General features: G+C 43.1%; 1 protein-coding gene across 5 annotated transcripts in view; it reads right to left on the reverse strand.

The window, feature by feature from the left end:
• Positions 1 to 4,290: 4,290 nt before the first annotated feature.
• The window catches only part of usp15 (ubiquitin specific peptidase 15), a 90,499-nt gene continuing 76,466 nt past the window's right edge, over positions 4,291 to 18,323 (reverse strand). For all 5 annotated transcript variants that reach the window (XM_033038108.1, XM_033038107.1, XM_033038106.1 and 2 more), the window contains 5 exons: positions 16,774 to 16,889; positions 13,486 to 13,635; positions 12,026 to 12,129; positions 10,129 to 10,214; positions 4,291 to 6,610 (listed from right to left, as the gene is read on the reverse strand). In XM_033038108.1, the coding sequence (XP_032893999.1) occupies positions 6,431 to 6,610; positions 10,129 to 10,214; positions 12,026 to 12,129; positions 13,486 to 13,635; positions 16,774 to 16,889 (636 nt within the window). In that variant the 3' untranslated portion in view covers positions 4,291 to 6,430. The remainder of the gene's footprint in view (positions 6,611 to 10,128; positions 10,215 to 12,025; positions 12,130 to 13,485; positions 13,636 to 16,773; positions 16,890 to 18,323) is intronic.

An 18,323-nucleotide genomic window follows, 5' to 3' on the forward strand; every position in this document is an offset into this window, starting at 1 on the left:
TATGAGGCAAATCGACATCTACCTTTGCAGTGAGATAACCATTCGTCCCATATTGAAAGAATGTTTTCCAATAGCCAAATAACAAGACAGATTTGTTAATCAAGTGATCATGATATATGTCTATAATTTCTAATTAAGACGTGAACAGATTTGCAGCAAGCTCAAGCTGTTTATAAAGCTACATTTCATTCAGGCAGCTGTCAAGTTTGTCTACAGCTGGGAGGCAAAATGGAAACCAAGGGATTGATTCACAAAAAAAAACTATGATTAACCCAAGTTTACAACCCTGACTTTCCATTTACTTATAGTTTAGTTTAGGGATACAGCGCGGATACAAGCCCTTGGGCCCGCTGAATCCTTGCCGACCAGCGATCCCCGTACACTAACACTATCCTATACACTAAAGACAATTCATAATTTTTACCAAAGCCAATTAATCTACAAACCTGTACGTTTTAGTGGTGTGTGGGAGGAAACGGGAACACCTGTGAAAAACCCACACGATCACAGGGAAGAACATACAAACTCCGTACAAACAGCACCTGTAGTCAGGATCGAACCCGGATCTCTGGCGCTGCGCCAACGTTACTTCCCAACCTCTAGCCTCCTGCTTCTACCATGAAAGTCTGTTTATGCAAGCTCTAGGAACAGCACCTGTTTCCTCATTAGGCACTTTGCTGCCTTCCAGCCTCAACACCAATTCAAACACATTTAGCGACACAGGGATCTGCAGATGCTGGAATCTTGAGGCAAACACTCAGCGCTGGTGGAACTCAGCAGGTCAGGCAGCCTCCGTTGAGGGAATGGACAGGTCGGGACACTTGATCAGACGGATTGGTCTGAAGAAGGGTCCCAACACCAAACAACCTCTATCAATTTTCTCCACAGATGCTGCCTGACCCGCTGAGTTCCTCCAGCACTTTGTGTTTTGCAATTTTAAGACTTGATCGCTGCATTCATTTTCTCCAATAAAGGTATGATACAGCAGAGGCACCATGGGGAGGGGAGGGGGGGTCTAGGCTGGTACTGAGGGTAGAACATTTGGGAATAACCAGCAAGGTGGCCTGCACCTTTAACTCCAGCTGCCTTGCTTCCACACACCAGGCCATGCTTCCTTAACATCCATCATTTGTTTGCAGATTTGTCTGACTTCCTTTGCTCTATACTATTCATGTTTAATTATCTGCAGCTTCCGCACTAGGCCTTGTGCCTCTGCTTTCCTTTCCCTCCTCTATATTTGTTAATCATGGTGTAACATTAACCCAGGTCCTCGGACTTTAATATTGAGACACAAGAGAATATAGATGCTGGAATGGTTGAGCAATAAAAAAAAAATAAACTGCTTGAGGAAGTCAGCAGAGTAGGCTGCAGCTGTGGATGGAGTGGACAGATGACATTTCGGGTCAGGACCCTTCTTCAAGACACAACGAGGGGCCCCAACCCAAGATGTAGTCTGTCCACTCAGCTGTCTGACCCACTGAGTTACTCCAGCATTTTGTTTGTGGGTTCAGTGTTAATGCTGTTTCTCCCCTCAGTGAAGCTGCTGGCGAGACTGTTTCTGCCCATTCTTTCCCAACTGATAAGATTCCAGTATTTGTTTCTATACTTCCCTGAACAGCCAAGTAGCAAACCATTGAACAAAATATTTTCAAAATGCAATCTATTGCCTAGTGTGCTTTCAGAATCACCACAATAATATATCAGAAAACATTGTTCAGGGTATTGGGTACTAATAGGGAAAGCCCTCGTAGAGCTGGCATATTAGTATGTATGGCCGAATGGCCTCCTTGAACATAAGAAATCTTGATCAAATATTTTAAATAGATTTAAACACTTATTTTTCTACTGGCTTGGTTTAAATGCAATCATTGAGGTACAAATTGCTATGTTATTGCTAACGTGTGTGAGACACACAACACCAGATCTCCAGCTCTTGCTCTCCCTCTCTCTCCATCCCCTGCCCCTTCCCAGTTCTCCAACCTGTCTTACTGTCTCCGACTACGCTCTTACTCCGTCCCACCAACTCCCCTGACATCAGTCTGAAGAAGGGTTTCGACCCGAAACGTTATCCATTCCTACTCTCTAGAGACGCTGCCTGTCCCGCTGAGTTTCTCCAGCATTTTGTATCTACCACCAGATCTGAAACATTTCTGATCCAGAGTACTTGATACACTACTTTGGATGCATGATTTGCAAGGCCAGGCAGCAGATTACCATAGGAGCTTGCAAGCATGTAGACTTATTGTAATGCACCGTGCAGTTGGTGGTCTAGAATACACTGCTTGAAAAGGACAGAGAAGGCAGATTCTACAGCAACTTGGGAAAGACAATTCCAGACTGCAGGAACAACTGGATATTTATGTCAAATGGCAGCACAGACAGAAGGACATACAATGCTGGAGTAACTCAGCGGGTCAGGCAGTATCTCCAGAGGACATGGACAGGCAACGTTTCTGGTCGGGACTTTTCTTCAGACTGATTGTGGTCGGAAGAGGGGGGTGGGGAAAGAAATTTTGGAGAGAGGATGGGCAGGACAAAGTATGGACACAGGTGAAAGTTTTTTTTGATAGACAGTTGTTTGGAACAAAGACCAGATATTAAAACAGAAGGTGTGAGGCAGAAGAATGGAAAAACACAGAGAAGCAGGATGGATTACCTGCTTCTGAGCTATGCAGCCAATTTTATAGTGTAAGAAGGAAACTGCAGTTTCTGGTTTACATTTTTTAAACTGATTTTAGTCCCAACCTTAGAACACAAAAACCTGGATTAACTCTCCGAAAAGATTGCAAGAAAAAAATGAATTGTCACTGCATACTCCAAATCAATGATTTGGGATAGGATGCTTCTTCTGCAGAAAAACACCATGGAATCATATCTACATAAAGTGCCCTCTATAATGTTTGTGACAAAGACCCACCATTTATTTATTTGCCTCTGTACTCCACAATGTGAGACTTGTAATTAAAAGAAAATCACATGTGGTTAAAGTGCACATTGTCAGATGCTATTCAAGGGCATTTTTATACATTTTGGTTTCACCATGTAGAAATTACAGCTGTGTTTATACATAGTACCCCATTTCAGGGCACCATAATGTCTGGGACACATGACTTCACAGGCGTTTGTAATTGCTCAAGTGTGTTTAATTGCCAAGAATAAGAATAAAACTGTTAAAATTCTATTACAAATCTCAAATTGTGGAGTTGATAACTAAATTATGGGTCTTTGTCCCAAATATTATGGAGGGCTCTGTAGCTGATCAACATCAGTAGTTTCACCGACAGAAATACATTCACACACTCCCACTACCATTGATGTTTTGGTAGTGGAGAGAACAGAAAAGCCTGACTCCTTGTAAATAGATTAGCTGGGATTTATGGTGGGAATATGAAAGGCTCCATGTACCTGCTGGCCACTCCCAATCTCACACCCACACATGCTAACTCAGTTCCATCCATCTGCATCAATTCTTTCAGCCAGTATTTTCAGCTACTTTCCATCTGCAAATGGACACAGCTGGAACGTATACGTATTTGCTGTCCTGCCCTGACGTAAGAAACCAACCAGTGGAGAGTCGGTGAATGGAGAACGATGAGGAGGAATTTCTTTAGCCAAAGGGTGATAAATCTGTGGAATCCATTACCACAGATGGCCGTGGAGGCCAAGACATGAGGTACTTTTAAAGCGGAGATTGACAGGTTCTTGATTAGGGAGGGTGTCAAAGATTGTGGGGAGAAGGCTGGAGAATGGGGTTGAGAATAGATCAGCCATGACTCGGTGCTCCTGTGCCTTATGGTCTTATGAACAGCTGAGCGAAAGCAAACATCTTCCTTTTGGTGAAGCAGACATTCTCAGAGTCTACAGCTGGTCTGGTAATCAGGGCCATACATGGCAAGAGAGAGCCAACTTCCCTACTCTGAAGTCGAGACTGAACAGCGCTCAGCTCCATTGCATTTTCCCATTGTTCCTTTTGCCCAACAGAACAACTGAAAAATGCGCTGTGCGTCTACCTTTGCTGTCAATAGGCTCAAGTAGAAGGTAGCAATTTCTAGTCTTAAAATTTATCCCTGGGCAGAGAATGACGCAATTTCTACTGAAATAAACTCTCATCCTCTCCAGTCAGACGTCACACACCGCATACATATGAACCCAGCATAGGTCAAACAGGCCATTTAGAGAGGACTCACACATTACCAAGAAGTCAGCACTATTCATCAAACAGCTTTATCTTCCAGCACATTATTCTAAATAGGTTTTTTCTATTTTATTGATATGTAAAGATTACAATCATTGCATATGCAAGAGTTATGCAGTTTTATTTCAAAGTTCCCACAAATATTTCTTATTAATAAATTGCCCATTGAGGACACATGAATTGAGCAAATTGTTTGAACGCTAGATTGTTGAAACTTTGTAAACCTTCATTGAAAAACATTCGACATGACCACACTATACCTGGCTACACAGTAGTGCAGTTTATCTCCCCACCTCTCCTGCAAAGTACCAGTGACTACTGAGTTAGGCAGTCTCTTTCCACAGCCATCAGTACAGAGCGTTGTAAATAAGGCGCAGTCTAACTTTATTGTAGATTTATATAAATAAACATGCAAGTCTCAAATGTAAAATTAAATGAAACTAAGTGCAGTCAAAATGTTTACCTCGAACATGCTGGAGGTTTGTGACTTTTATTTTACAAAAAAGAGGAAAAAAATCAAAAAGGCGAAGATACTGACTGTAAAACATCAAGAGAAATATCAGCACTAATATTCAGCAAAGCCATTCTTGACATACGCAACTCATTCTGACCTATAGTGTTTCTATGTCTTTTTAGCTAGAACATTTCAATAATAACTTACCAAGTGTACACTCACAGAGTGAACTTATTTATACACTACAACATTCAAATCCATTTTTAAAGTGTTTTTGTTGCCTTTTAAAAGTGATGAAGACCATCATTTTGTTTATGGTAATAGGTCACAATAGCAAATGATTCAGGTAGAGGAGCAAATCTTTAGCATTATATAGCATCTGCCACTGGCAGTAACAAACGAAGAAAAAAAAAAATCATTTGAATTACAATTCACAAAACAATTTGAAAATCCTCATTCTAGCTGTTGGCATCCTGGCCCCGTGAATGCAGCCCTCGTAAATAAAATGCAATGTACCTTGTAATATATACACACACTCACACACACACCCAAACTTGGTAACTGCAACATGCAAATACATAATTTAATATGCAGATATGCAGTAAGGCTATGGTGAATTCCGAACAGGAATTAAAATAAAATCAACCCACTTGCTCACATTCTATCAAATTTTATATAATTTATACCTCTATTATTAAAGTTGTGTAGTTTTAATACACCATCTTCGACACAAAGATAGTTTGATTACCCCCTTACCCCCCCTCCCCCCCCCCCCCACAGGTTGTACAATATAATGAAAGTATGCAAACTTTCAGTTTGCTGAACAAATGAAAAACCATCCAGCACATCAATTTAATTGTTGTGACATTCTATTTTTAACCCTGAGTACTGCAAGTTCTTTGCAGTTTAAAAAAAATGTTTTCTGTCACAGAACACCTGCAAAAACGATTTTCTAACGCTGCACCTCACAGCTATTCGGAGAGAGAGAGAGAGGAGCTCGAGAAATTTAGTGGGACCGCGGTTGATACTTTGAACGAATGCAGCCGTGATTTTGTGGTTCGGTGCAGAAATGCCAGTGCAGTCCTCAAAGGGTTAAAGTAGAGTTCAGAAACATCCACAGGCAGCGCGTGTTTCGAAAGCTCAATCCGGGTCAGCAGTTCGTAATGGAAGCTAACTGCTTAATGGGAAGTTTGAAGTCACTGCACATCATTTTCAAGTGGCAGCTCTGTCACTCGTGCTTAATCTCTATGGCCCTTTGTGATGATTGTTTAACCCATGTCAAACAGCAAACTTTGTCACAGAATGAGTGAAGCAGCAGTCCTCTCAGTTTAAGTGCTTACATTCTCTGTCGCTGAAGCAGGGCACATACATTGCACACTTTTAGCTAACAGACACAAAACTTTTTTTTAAAAATGGCAATTTTTGGGGTGAAAACATTAGCCAGTAGGTATATTGTCAAAAACTATAGAGTGGTGAAGATGGGAATCACTTAAATATTTCTGCATATATTGAGTGTAAGGAACCTGCATACATCAGTAAGACAAATAGATTTCATGGATCATATACCGCAGTTAGCATCTAATCGCATTTCTAACATGTTTCAGCTTCAAGTAATTCACTTAAGTCTATTTTGACACAAAGTCCAAAATGGCTTCTCGCTCAGACTGATGCAGCACCTCCTTTCCAGATGATCTCACGCTCCTAGTTTGTGGTTTGCTTCCAGCGTTTCAGTGTCTGTGCAGGAGTCTGCATTGGAGAGTTTTCACATGGCATTGTACAGCTCAGTTTGTGTGCATGCAGTTTTCATTCTCTGCATCGTTCTCATTGCAGTCCTCATCACTGTCCCGAGCAGCGCCTAAAGCAGCAGAAGTTTCCTCCTTGGCACTGTGATCATGTGCAAAATAGCCCGTGCCACTGACTGTGTCTTGTCTCTGGTAGAAGAGTACGTAAGCAGCTTTGGACTGTTGAAAGAGGGTGATTTATTAATAGGCTGTCTTATTCACACCAAGTCAGTGACCACAACTTCATGGCTGCCCACAAGCACCAGTGCTAACGGTGTGAACATTACACGCTCCAATTTTATGTACATAAAACTACATAACCCCTGTCCTCCCGTGTCCCACTGGCACTCACACCTATTTCTCTCCTCCACCTTCCCTTCCAGTGAGGAAAGAATGCTGGAGCAACTCAGCTGGTCAGACAGCGTCTCTGGAGAACATGGATACATGGTATTTCAAGTCTGGACCCTTCTTCAGACTGAAGTGTCCCAACCTGAAACATCACCTATCTATGTTCTCCAGGGATGCTGCCTGAGCCGCTGAGTGACTCCAGCATTTTGTGTCTTTCCTTGGTAAACCAGCATCTGCAGGTAGCATCAAGGAAATCTGCAGTTCCTTGTTTCGCCCCTTCCCCCTACATTCAATCCTTCAGCTTCATAATCCACAACTCCCTTATTCTTATCTCTAGCTTTTTCATCGCTGGCCTTTGTTCAACCATCTGCCTATCAGAAACTCCTCTCAGCTGGACCAACCTATTACCTGCCAGGCTTTGTCCTGCCCATCCTCTTTCCAGCTTTCTTTCTTCCCCCTACAGTAAGTCTAAAGAAGGGTCCCAAACCAAAATGTCACCTCCATGGTCTCCAGAGTTGCTCCCTGATCCGCTGAGGTACTCCAGCACTTTGTGTCTTCTTTTATAAACCAGCATGTGCAGTTCCTTGCTTCTATAATGCCATTGACTCTTTGAGGCATGGTGGCGCAACGGTAGAGTAGCTGCCTTATAGCGCCAGAGACCTGGATTTGATCCTGACTACGGGTGCTATCTGTACAGAGTTTGTACGTTTTTTCCGTGACTGCGTGGGATTCCTCTGGGTGCTCCGGTTTCCGCCCACACTCCAAAGACGTGCAGGTTTGTCGGTTAATTGGCTTTGGAAAATATTGTAAATTGTCCCCATTGTGCAGAAGAGTGCTAGAAGGGATCTCAAGGTATCTAACATTCCTTTCATGTTATGGACAAGCCAACAAACTTATTAACTGGACAATAAAGGAATACTAGGAGCAAATAACAGGAACATTTGGCTAAAAATTACAAAGGGATGCAAATGTCGATGGCAGTTCACAAGGTGCAAAATTGAGTTTAGTTTTAAAGGTACATCATGAAAACAGGCCCAATGTGCAGGAAGGAACTGCAAATGCTGGTTTACACTGAAGATAGACACAAAACGCTGGAATAACTCAGCGGTTCAGGCAGCATCTCTGGGGAAAAGGAATCCTTTTCTCCAGGGATGCTGCCTGACCCGCTGAGGTACTTCAGCATTTTGTGTCAATCTTCGATAGGAACAGGCCCTTCAGCCCACGCCATCTGTCGATCACCCATTCATACTAGTCTTATGGGGATCATGTAAGAAACCTCCTCGTGGCGATCCCCGGAAACGACGACACGATGTACTCTGTGACGCGTCGGGCGACCAATTCTCTCAACATGTTGGACGATGACGAGCTATACGTCATCTGACACACGAGTGAACTAACTAGTCTTATATTATCCCACTTTTTCATCCACTCCCTACGCATCAGGGGCAATTATACAGAGGCCAATTAGCCTGCATACCAGCAGGCCTGATCAGCCCATTCCTTCTTCAACAAGATCCAGTTCATTTCAGTACTGACAATAGGCTGTGGGCCGAGCATCAAAAATGTGTCTAGAAATCAATTTTCGGAACTACATGAAATTTTGCACAGATTTAGATAAAATATAATTGAGAAGGAAATCATGACTCGTCAGTGCCAAAAGTGTAAACTAATTAGAAAATGAGATCAAAAAAGTAACTGCTATCTAGTGTCCAATGCCCACATTACACCATGGGGAGCCTATTTCCGTGTTGCAGTCTATTTAAACTATATATTATTACACCATATATTATTATAATATATATATATATATTATAATTAATATAATTGTGTGTGTATATTTTGAATGAGACTGCCGCAGAGGTCTGGTTCCTGAACCAGCCTAATTAATGGGTGAGGGCAGTTCCTGTGGATTCCCCCGTTTACTGAACCCCACTGACTGCCAGTGTGCAGAGTGGGGGTCACGGCTATATTGGGACAGGGGCAGTGCCAGGCTGGGGGAAGGCCAAGGCATCTTCCACTGACAGGAAAATGCCTAACCCCCAACTCGCCCCCATTCCAGAGCTGCCTACGGTTGGAGCTGGAGCCGCTTTAGGACCGGCTGGGGGCTCCGTACGTGTGGTCCTGCAGCGCGTCCACCTCGGCCAGCATGCCCTTCTCGATCACCGTGGTGATGATGGTGGGGAGCAGCATTGCCCTGCATGCCGCCCGGGCCGCTTTCAGCACCACCATAGCGCCGGCTCCGTCAGACCGCCCGTTCGCTGCAACACCGGCCTACTGACAGCCCGACCGACCCCTCGCAGCACCCACCGGCGGACCGACCACTCTCACCATCCACCGGCGGCCCGGCCACTCTCACCACCCACCGGCTGCCCAACGGCCCGACAGCCGGACCGATCCTCCACAGCATCCATCGGCCTACCGACAAGCCCGACCGACAGACTGACCGACCGACTGACCCTGACCCTAATCCTAGCTTTACATTTGTTATTTATCATTTTTACATGGCAATGTACAGCTCAGTTTATGTGCATGCAGTTTTTATTTAACAGTTCACATCATAACTTGATGAAGATAAATCAATTGAAAAATATAATTATCAACAAGGTGAGCATTACCTTTATTCCTTGGAAACCTTGCTATTGATATTGATGTAATTAGGAGGCAGCCATGATCCTTTCAGTTTCAGGTATGATTTATATAATATTTTTACGCAATATGTTAAAAATTCAGGTAGTTCCGTGAGTTGGGTCACGAATTTGAACGAAAAAGCTCCTCGGCCCACAGCCTACTACAATAGGTATAGTAGTATGAAAATGCACCCCTCCAGATTCAGGGAGAGTTTCTTCCCAGCTGTCATCAGGCAACTGAACCATCCTATCACCAACTAGAGAGTGGTCCTGAGCTACCATTTACCTCATTGGTGACCCTCGGACTATCTTTGATTAGAGTTTACTAGAGTTTGATTAGAGTTTACTAGACTAAACATTATTCCCTTCATCCTATATTTGTACATGGCTGGATTGTATTCATGTATCGTCTTTCCGCTGACTGTATAGCACGCAACAAAAAGCTTTTCATTGTACCTCGGCACACCTGATAATAAACAAAACTAAATACACTTCCATATTATTTCTTTGAGAATAATATAGGTTTTCACAAAGACATTGCTTTGCAAACTATATTTCTTTTGAGTCCTTGTAAAGAGAAGTTTCAAAATGATGTGCATTGCTGGATTGAAAGTAAAAATAAACTTTTGCAAACATTCCAATATTCTCATCATTGCATTATCTCAAAAAAAATACAGTGGGTTCTTAATTGTATGAGGGGATAACTACATTGAAGATACTTGCCACTATTTGGTCTTCTGTTGCAGATGAAACGCTGGTGTCATCAAAATAGTACCACTTGTCATCTTTGTTCTTGGCAAAGGCTGTATCTACAAGATAAGAAGTGAGCACAATGACAGAAAATGCAGGCTGGATATATCCTGCAAATGTTATCTGGATCTGCAGCCTTTTAAACAAATCCCCAGAATGTCAAGAGTCGGAGTCATAGAGTCATGCAGGACAGAAGAATGGATAACAGCCCAACGTATCCATACCGACCAAGGTGCATAACTGAGCTAATTCCACTTGCCTGCTGCTGCACATATCCTTCCAAACCATTCCGATCCATGTATCTGTCCAAGTGTCTTTTAAATGTTGTAAATATACCCACTTTACCACTGCCTCTGACAGCTTGTTCTATATATGAACCACCCTGTTTGAACAAGTAGCCCCTCGGGTTCCTATTAAATCTTTCCCCTCTGCTTTATATTGGGCAGTAAAGAAGGCCATAAAAAGAGACTCATTCTGGCTGGTTGAATTGTGAGCAGCAGTTTCTCAGCTTGCCAGCTTCAGTCAATTCTTTCCAAAAGTCTCAAAATTTACAGCAATAAGACATCCAAGCAGAGATTCAACAGGCAGTTACTCTTATAACTTCACTGGGTTACTGTGGATGAGACTTCAGTTTCCTCCCTCCAGTTACCCCTTCCAAGCTGGTTACCAAGCTCATGGAACTGGGCCTCTGCGCATCCCTCTGCAATTGGATCCTCGACTTCCTCATCAAGACCACAGTCTGTTCGAATTGGAGGAACCACTTCATCCTCAGTAACAATTAGTACGGGAGCACCTCAAGGCTGCGTGCTCAGCCCCCTACTTTACTCACTCTATACCCATGACTGTGTAGCCGGTCATAGTGCGAACTCCATCATCAAGTTCGCCGATGACACCACTGTGGTTGGACGAATCACAGATAGGGACGAGTCAGAGTATAGAAGTGACATCGACCGACTGACCAAACAGTGCCAGCACAACAAACTGGCTCTCAACATCAGTAAGACCAAGGAACTGATTGTGGACTTTGGTAGGGGAAGGATGAGGACCCACAATCCTGTTTATATCAACGGGACAATGGTGGAGAGGGTCATTAACTTCCAATTCCTGGGCGTGCATATGTCAGAAGATCTTTCCTGGACCCAGCACACCGATGCAATTGTAAAGAAGGCACATCAGCGACTCTACTTCCTGAGAAGATTACAGAGATTCGGCATGTCGAAGAGGATTCTCATAAACTTCTACAGATGCACGGTAGAGAGCATTCTGACTGGTTGCATCGTGTCCTGGTTCGGCAACTTGAACTTGGAGCGAAAAAGACTACAAAAAGTCGTGACCACTGCCCAGTTCATTACCGGCTTTGACCTCCCCACCATCGAAAAGATCTATCGTAGTCGCTGTCTCAAAAAGGCAGCCAAAATCATCAAGGACACACACCATCCTGGCCACACACTTATCTCACCACTGCCATCAGGAAGAAGATACAGGAGCCTGAAGACTGTAACGTCCAGGTTCAGGAACAGCTTCTTCCCCACAGCCATCAGGCTATTAAACACAACAATTAAGCTTTGAGCTCTGAACTGCAAAAGGCTATATTATTATTTGTTATTTACTGAACCTTTTCTTTTTTTCCCCGTTATATACAATGTTTACATATTCACATATTCTGTTGTGCTGCAGCAAGTAAGAATTTCATTGTCCCATTCGGGACATTTGACAATAAAACACCCTTGACTTGAATTAAACACATTTAGCATAGGAACCAGACATAACAGGAAATTGTGCATAGTTGATTTATGAGTTTTGTGAATGAAATTGGATTTAAAGGTTTAAAAAAATTAAATCACCATCACAATTGATTGGGAATACTTACAATGCCCTCCACCCATTCCACCATAGTGATTAGACACGGCAATCAAATTATATTCACAGCGGCCAGCATTTGGATTGATAAGAAATTCTGACAAATCTAAATTACTGATGAAAACAGAGAGAATTAAAATTACAAACTTACTTGTACGCATGCTAAAAATATTTCTTTTATATCAAGCCAAACAAATCTTTTAACATTAGAAGTAACAATCCTGGAATCGAATACTCCATCAGATCTGTTCTGTCACTGGTTTATCTCCTTCATAGAGGAAACAGTGAGTGATTTAAAAGTGATGTTCCTAGAATGGAGGAATACTTTGAGAAGTCTTGGGATTGTTAGGCATCTATCCATCAGATATATTAAATCTTTATGAATCTAAGAATCATATCTGTCGATGAACATAATTTAATTATGTCACAAGATGTGAGAACCTTGAGCAAAACACAGTGCTAGAGGAACTCAACTGGTCAGGCAACATCTGTGGAGGGAAGGTAGATACAATCAGCTGGAGTGACTCAGCCAATCAGGCAGCATCTCTGGAGAAAAGGAATAGGTGACGTTCGGGTCGAGACACATCTTCAGTCTGAAGTAGGTTCTCCAACTGAAACATCATCCATTCCTTTTCTCCAGAGATGCTGCCTAATCCGCTGAGTTACTCCAGCTTCATGTGTCTATCTTCTGTTTAACCAGCATCTGCGGAGGGAATTGTACAGGTGACGTTTTCAGTCTGAACCCGGAATGTTACCTGTCCATTTCTTTCACTGATGCCTCCTGACCTGCTGAGTTCCTCCAGGTCTTTGGGCATTGATCATTAAATGCTGTCTGGTTTTCATCATTGGAATAGAACAATTTAGCCCTAAAATCAGCAGCAGCAGGCAGACTGTCTAAACTGATTTCCCTCTCTTCCCCACAAACATCCATGTGCTTTGTTCATTCCCCTGCCAGAGCCTAGGACCATGGTGATATGTATTTTCCAATTGGTTAAACTAATATCCATATTATACGAAAACTCTGGAACTTGGCAAAGCAGTTTGTCTAATGTGGGACTCAAATGAGTTTACGAAGGCTTGCACTTGACACAGAGATTATTAACGTTATTAATATTATCAACATTATTCTCCCCACAAATTAGTTTGGTTGGAAGCAGGCCCTTCGGCCCACTGAGTCCGCACCGTCCAGTTCTATCCTATCCTACACACTAGGGACAATTGTACGGAAGCCAATTAACCAACAAACCTGCATGTCTTGGGGATGTTTGAGGAAACCGTAGCACCCAGAGAAAACCCACATAGACACGGGGAGAATGTGCAAACTTCGTACAGACAGCACACGTTGAGAGGATCAAATCTGGGTCTCTGACGCTGTAAGGCAACAACTTTACCACTGCTCCAAGGTGATGCCCAAAATCAAAGACAATCTGCTCTAGAGTCAATGGCCAAGTTTGTCATTCTAGGACATACCTAATTGGAAAATCAACCAGTGTGTCCAGCTTATCTCGCCAGTATCGACTATAGGAAAACCGCTTCAAGTGGACCACTAAGACAGGGGGCAGTGACCACAGATCTAACTTTTTGGTGGCTTGCTGATGTTGCTTGCAGTTGGGACAATACCTGAAGAAAAACACATCAAGAGGCTTAAAATACTTGTTATTATTTCCATTTCATTTTATTTGTCAAACAGCAATCCCAGCCAAAGATCCAGAGAAAGAAAATTATAGTCATAGTCATACAGGCCCATTGGCCCAACTTGCCCACACCGACCAACGTGCCCCATCTGCCTGTGTTTAGCCCTTATCCTTCTAAACCTAAATTTAGCATTAAGCGACAGTGCTCAACATGCAGCGGTGGGGGCGCTGCAAGCCGGCACCCTGTCAGCAGCGTGTCCGTTTCCCCCCAACTTTTTTTGTTTTTTTAGTATGTTTTAAAGTATGTTTTTTATGATCTTTGTGTGTCTTGTGTTGGGGGTGGTGTGGGGGGGTAAGGGGGAAACCGTTTCGGTCGCCTCCTCCATGGAGAGGCGACTTTTTCCAGGTCGCCTCCCCCGTGGCTTAACAACGAGGATCGGGTGGCCTTTCCCGGAGACACGCCCGGGGCTTCAGCGGCGGGCGTGGCGTGGACTCTCGGCGCGTAGCGGTTGAGCCCTCGCTGGGGCTCGCCGGAGGGGAGCGCTCCGTTTTGCTGGCCCGCGGAAGCCGGCAGACTGATGCCGCGGTCTGCAGAGGTTCAGCTGGCGCGGCGTCCGCAGCCCGGGATCCCTCGTGGGAGAATATAGTGAGAAGGAGCTTCCACCGCCGGCCCGCGGCCAACTTCTACCGCGGACCCAGCGTGGACTTACCATCACCCCTAGAGGGGAGCTTCGACCGCCGGCCCTGCGGTCTGCGGTGCTTCTGGCTGCGGCGGGGACTTTAAATCTTCGACCGCCGGCCTGCGGCGTACACCAACCTAAAGCCGCGGTCTCTGGTGGGGAAGAGCCGACTCTGGACTGACTCTGGACTCTGGTCCCGACCACGGGGGGAAATGAAGGAGGACTGGCCAAATTTTGTGCCTTCCACCACAGTGATGAATGCTGTAGTGGATGTTTGTGTAAATTTTTTATTGTTTATTGTGTGTTCTTTCTCATTGTACCACTGCTGACAAATTCATTTCACTTGCACTTTATGTGCAATGTGATGAATAAAACCGTATTGTATTGTATTGTGTCCACATCCGAATGGTTTTGAGGATGTAATGTTAAATCTATCCAGTGGAGGGCGCTCTTATACGGATTTGGGGAACAAAGAGAGTAGGGGAGAGTAACTTGTGCAAAACTGACCGGCAATTGTACTACTGATGATGCAAACAGGTTTTTTTGAGCAAAGTATTCTGAATAGAGAACAGTTTGCTTGCCCTAAATAGAGTGCCCTCCATAATGTTTTGGACAAAGACCCATCATTTATTTATTTGCCTCTGTACTCCACAATTTGAGATTTGTAATAGAAAAAAAATCACATGTGGTTAAAGTGCACATTGTCAGATTTTAAATAAAGGCCATTTTTATACATTTTAGTTTCACCGTATAGAAATTACAACAGTGTTTATACATAGTCCTCCCGTTTCAGGGCACCAGAATGTTTGGGGCACAGCAATGTCATGTAAATGAAAGTCGTGTTTAGCATTTTGTTGCATATCCTTTGCATGCAATGACTGCTTGAAGTCTGCGATTCATGGACATCACCAGTTGCTGGGTGTCTTCTCTGGAGATGCTCTGTCAGGCCTGTATTGCAGCCACCTTAAGCTAAAGCTAAAGCTTATGCTTGTTTTCTCTTCAGCATATAAAAGGCATGCTCAATTGGGTTCAGATCGGGTCATTGACGGCCACTCAAGAATTGATCATTTTTTAGCTTTGAAAAACTCCTTTGTTGTTTTAGCAGTATATTTGGGATCATTGTCTTGCTGTAGAATGAACCGCCGGCCAATGAGTTTTGAGGCATTTGTTTGAACTTGAGCAGATAGGATGTGTCTATACACTTCAGAATTCATTATGCTACTACCATCAGCAGTTGTATCATCAATGAAGATAAGTTAGCCAGTACCTTCAGCAGCCATACATGCCCAGGCCATAACACCCCCACCACTGTGTTTCACAGATGAGGTGGTATGCTTTGGATCTTGGGCAATTCCTTTTCTCCTCCATGCTTTGCTGTGGAGGTCTTCCTTGGCCTGCCAGTCCCTTTGCGAGTAGTAAGCTCACAAGTGCTCTCTTTCTTCTTAATGATGTTCCAAACAGTTGATTTTGGTAAGCCTAAGATTTGGCTGATGTCTCTAACATCGCTTCGTAACCTCACAATGGCTTCTTTGACTTTCATTGGCACAACTTTGGTCTTCATGTTGATAAACAGCAATAAAAGTTTCCAAAGGTGATGGAAAGACTGGAGGAAAGACTAGATGCTGAAAGCTCTATTATTCTTTCTGGCTTAAGTCCTCCCTCCCCAACCTCCAGTTTAAATTCCATTTGGAATATTTTGGAGGACCAAGAAACCAAGAACCAAGCTTCCTCCATGAAGGAGGCAATTAAAAACACCTGAGCAATGACAAACACCTGTGAAGCCATGTACCAAAACATTATGGTGCCCTAAAATGGGGAGACTAAGTATAAACACAACTGTACCTTCTACATGGTGAAACCAGAATGTATAAAAATACACGTTAATAAAATCTGACAATGTGCACTTTAACCACATGTGATTTTTTTCTATTACAAATCTCAAATTGTGGAGTAGAGGCAAATAAATCAATGATGGGTCTTTGTCCCAAACATTATGGAGGGCACTGTATTGTCTACAGCAGCTCCTTGTTCCATTTCACCATCAATAAGCCTGTAGCGAGATCAGGTAAAGAGAAAAAACGGTTTAATATAGTAAAGCATAATTCTTCACAAAGAGAAAATGTAACCGAAGCTCAAATAGCAGCTTGTTGATCTACCATATTTAATGTCATAATTAATTACACTACAAAGCTCTATTCTGATTTTCTTTTGTAGTGGTTCCAATTAACAATGTACTTTATGATGAAGTAAAACATTTATATCACATCTTCATTGTCTCTTCCGTTACATCCTGGAGCATTTCTGAAGTGTGGTCATAACTGTAATCTTGGAAAACCAATAGTAACTTTGTAAACATCAAGCTTAGCAGTTTACATAACAATGTGACGTAAGAATATCCTCCATCTATTAACTGCAAACTTTTAATTCTATCCAAAATTACTCACCAGGGGTCTTCTGCACCAAGTTTTTCTTTCGTTGTAAAAAGTTCAATGCAGTCTTTTAATTTTACGAACATTTTTTTCTGAGGCCTATATTCCATACTTTCATGTTTCTCAAAATCCTGAATTAAAACAAATGAACATATCAAATGAGTTTGTAAAATTATAATGAAAAACTACTTTGTCCACTGCATGTTTTTAAAGGTTTGGCAAATTCAATGCATTGTTAAAAATACAATTAACCATCTCTAGGTCTTCCTTTACACTTTAAAAATAACATCACACATCACATTTTATCCTAATATGGTGCTTTAAAATGATCAAGCAAAGAATCAGAATCAAAATGCTTTATTGTCATTGCATGTGTCACATACAACGAGATTACTGTGTCTCTCCATTTAAAAGAACTTCAAACATTCACATACTCATACTTTTTACACTCCCTCCCTCCCCAAACCAACCCATGGATTCATTTACATAAATTAACACTGTCTCCCACCCCCCCTCCTTCCCCATAACCCGCTCCCGAGACAGAGTTCGGTTCCAAGATTGCTGATGGGTAAAAGCTGTTCTTGAGTCTGGCAGTGCGTGACTTTAGCGACCTGTACCTTTTTCCTGAGGGCAGCAGTGTGAAAAGGTGGTGACAAGGATGTGTAATGTCTTTCACTACAGGTCCTGCTGCGGCATCTGGAGTGGAAAATGTCCTCCAGAGGGGGCAGGGGGAGTCCAATGATACCATGAGTTGTTTTTATCATCTTCTGGAGAGCTGCTCTGTCAGCTGCTGAACAGTTCCCAAACCAGGCAGTTATGCAGTAAGTCAGTATGCTTTCTACCGAACAGCGGTAGAAAGACTCCAGCAGTTTAGCAGACAGATGGGGCTTCCTCAGTGTTCTGAGGAAGTAGTCTCTGTTGCGCCTTTTTTACAACTACAGCAGAGTTCACAGACCATTTAAGATCCTCACTGATGTTGATCCCCAGAAATTAAAAACTAGGCACCCTCTCCACCTCCTCGCCCCCTATCTCCAGTGGCCTGAGCTCCGCTCTATGTCGCCTGAAATCAGTGATGATCTCCTTTGTCTTTTTAGTGTTCAGAGAGAGATTGTTGTGAGCACACCACTCAGAAAGTCTGTGCACCTCCTCTCTATAGGCGACCTCGTTCCCATTTGAGATGAGCCCCACCACGGTTGTATCGTCCGCAAATTTTATGATCCTATTTGCGACAGAATGCAGTCAAAAAATTGAGATGTATGACCGTAAAAAAATTGTTCTGCAGCAGAGATGGCGCAGCGGTAGAGTTGTTGCCTTACAGCGCCAGAGACCCTGGTTCGATCCTAATTACGGGGGTGTCTGTAAGGAGTTTGTACGTTCTCCCTGTAACCGCATGGGTTTTCTCCAAGATCTTCGGTTTCCTCCATCACTCCAAAGATGTACAGGTTTGTAGGTTAATTGGCAGTGTATGTGTAAATTGTCCCTAGTGTATGTAGGATAGTGTTAATGTGTGGGGATCGCGTACTTGGTGGGCTGAAGATCCTGTTTCCGCGCTGTATCTCTAAAAC

Source organism: Amblyraja radiata, chromosome 19, assembly GCF_010909765.2.
Source record: "Amblyraja radiata isolate CabotCenter1 chromosome 19, sAmbRad1.1.pri, whole genome shotgun sequence".
Lineage (NCBI taxonomy): Eukaryota > Metazoa > Chordata > Chondrichthyes > Rajiformes > Rajidae > Amblyraja > Amblyraja radiata.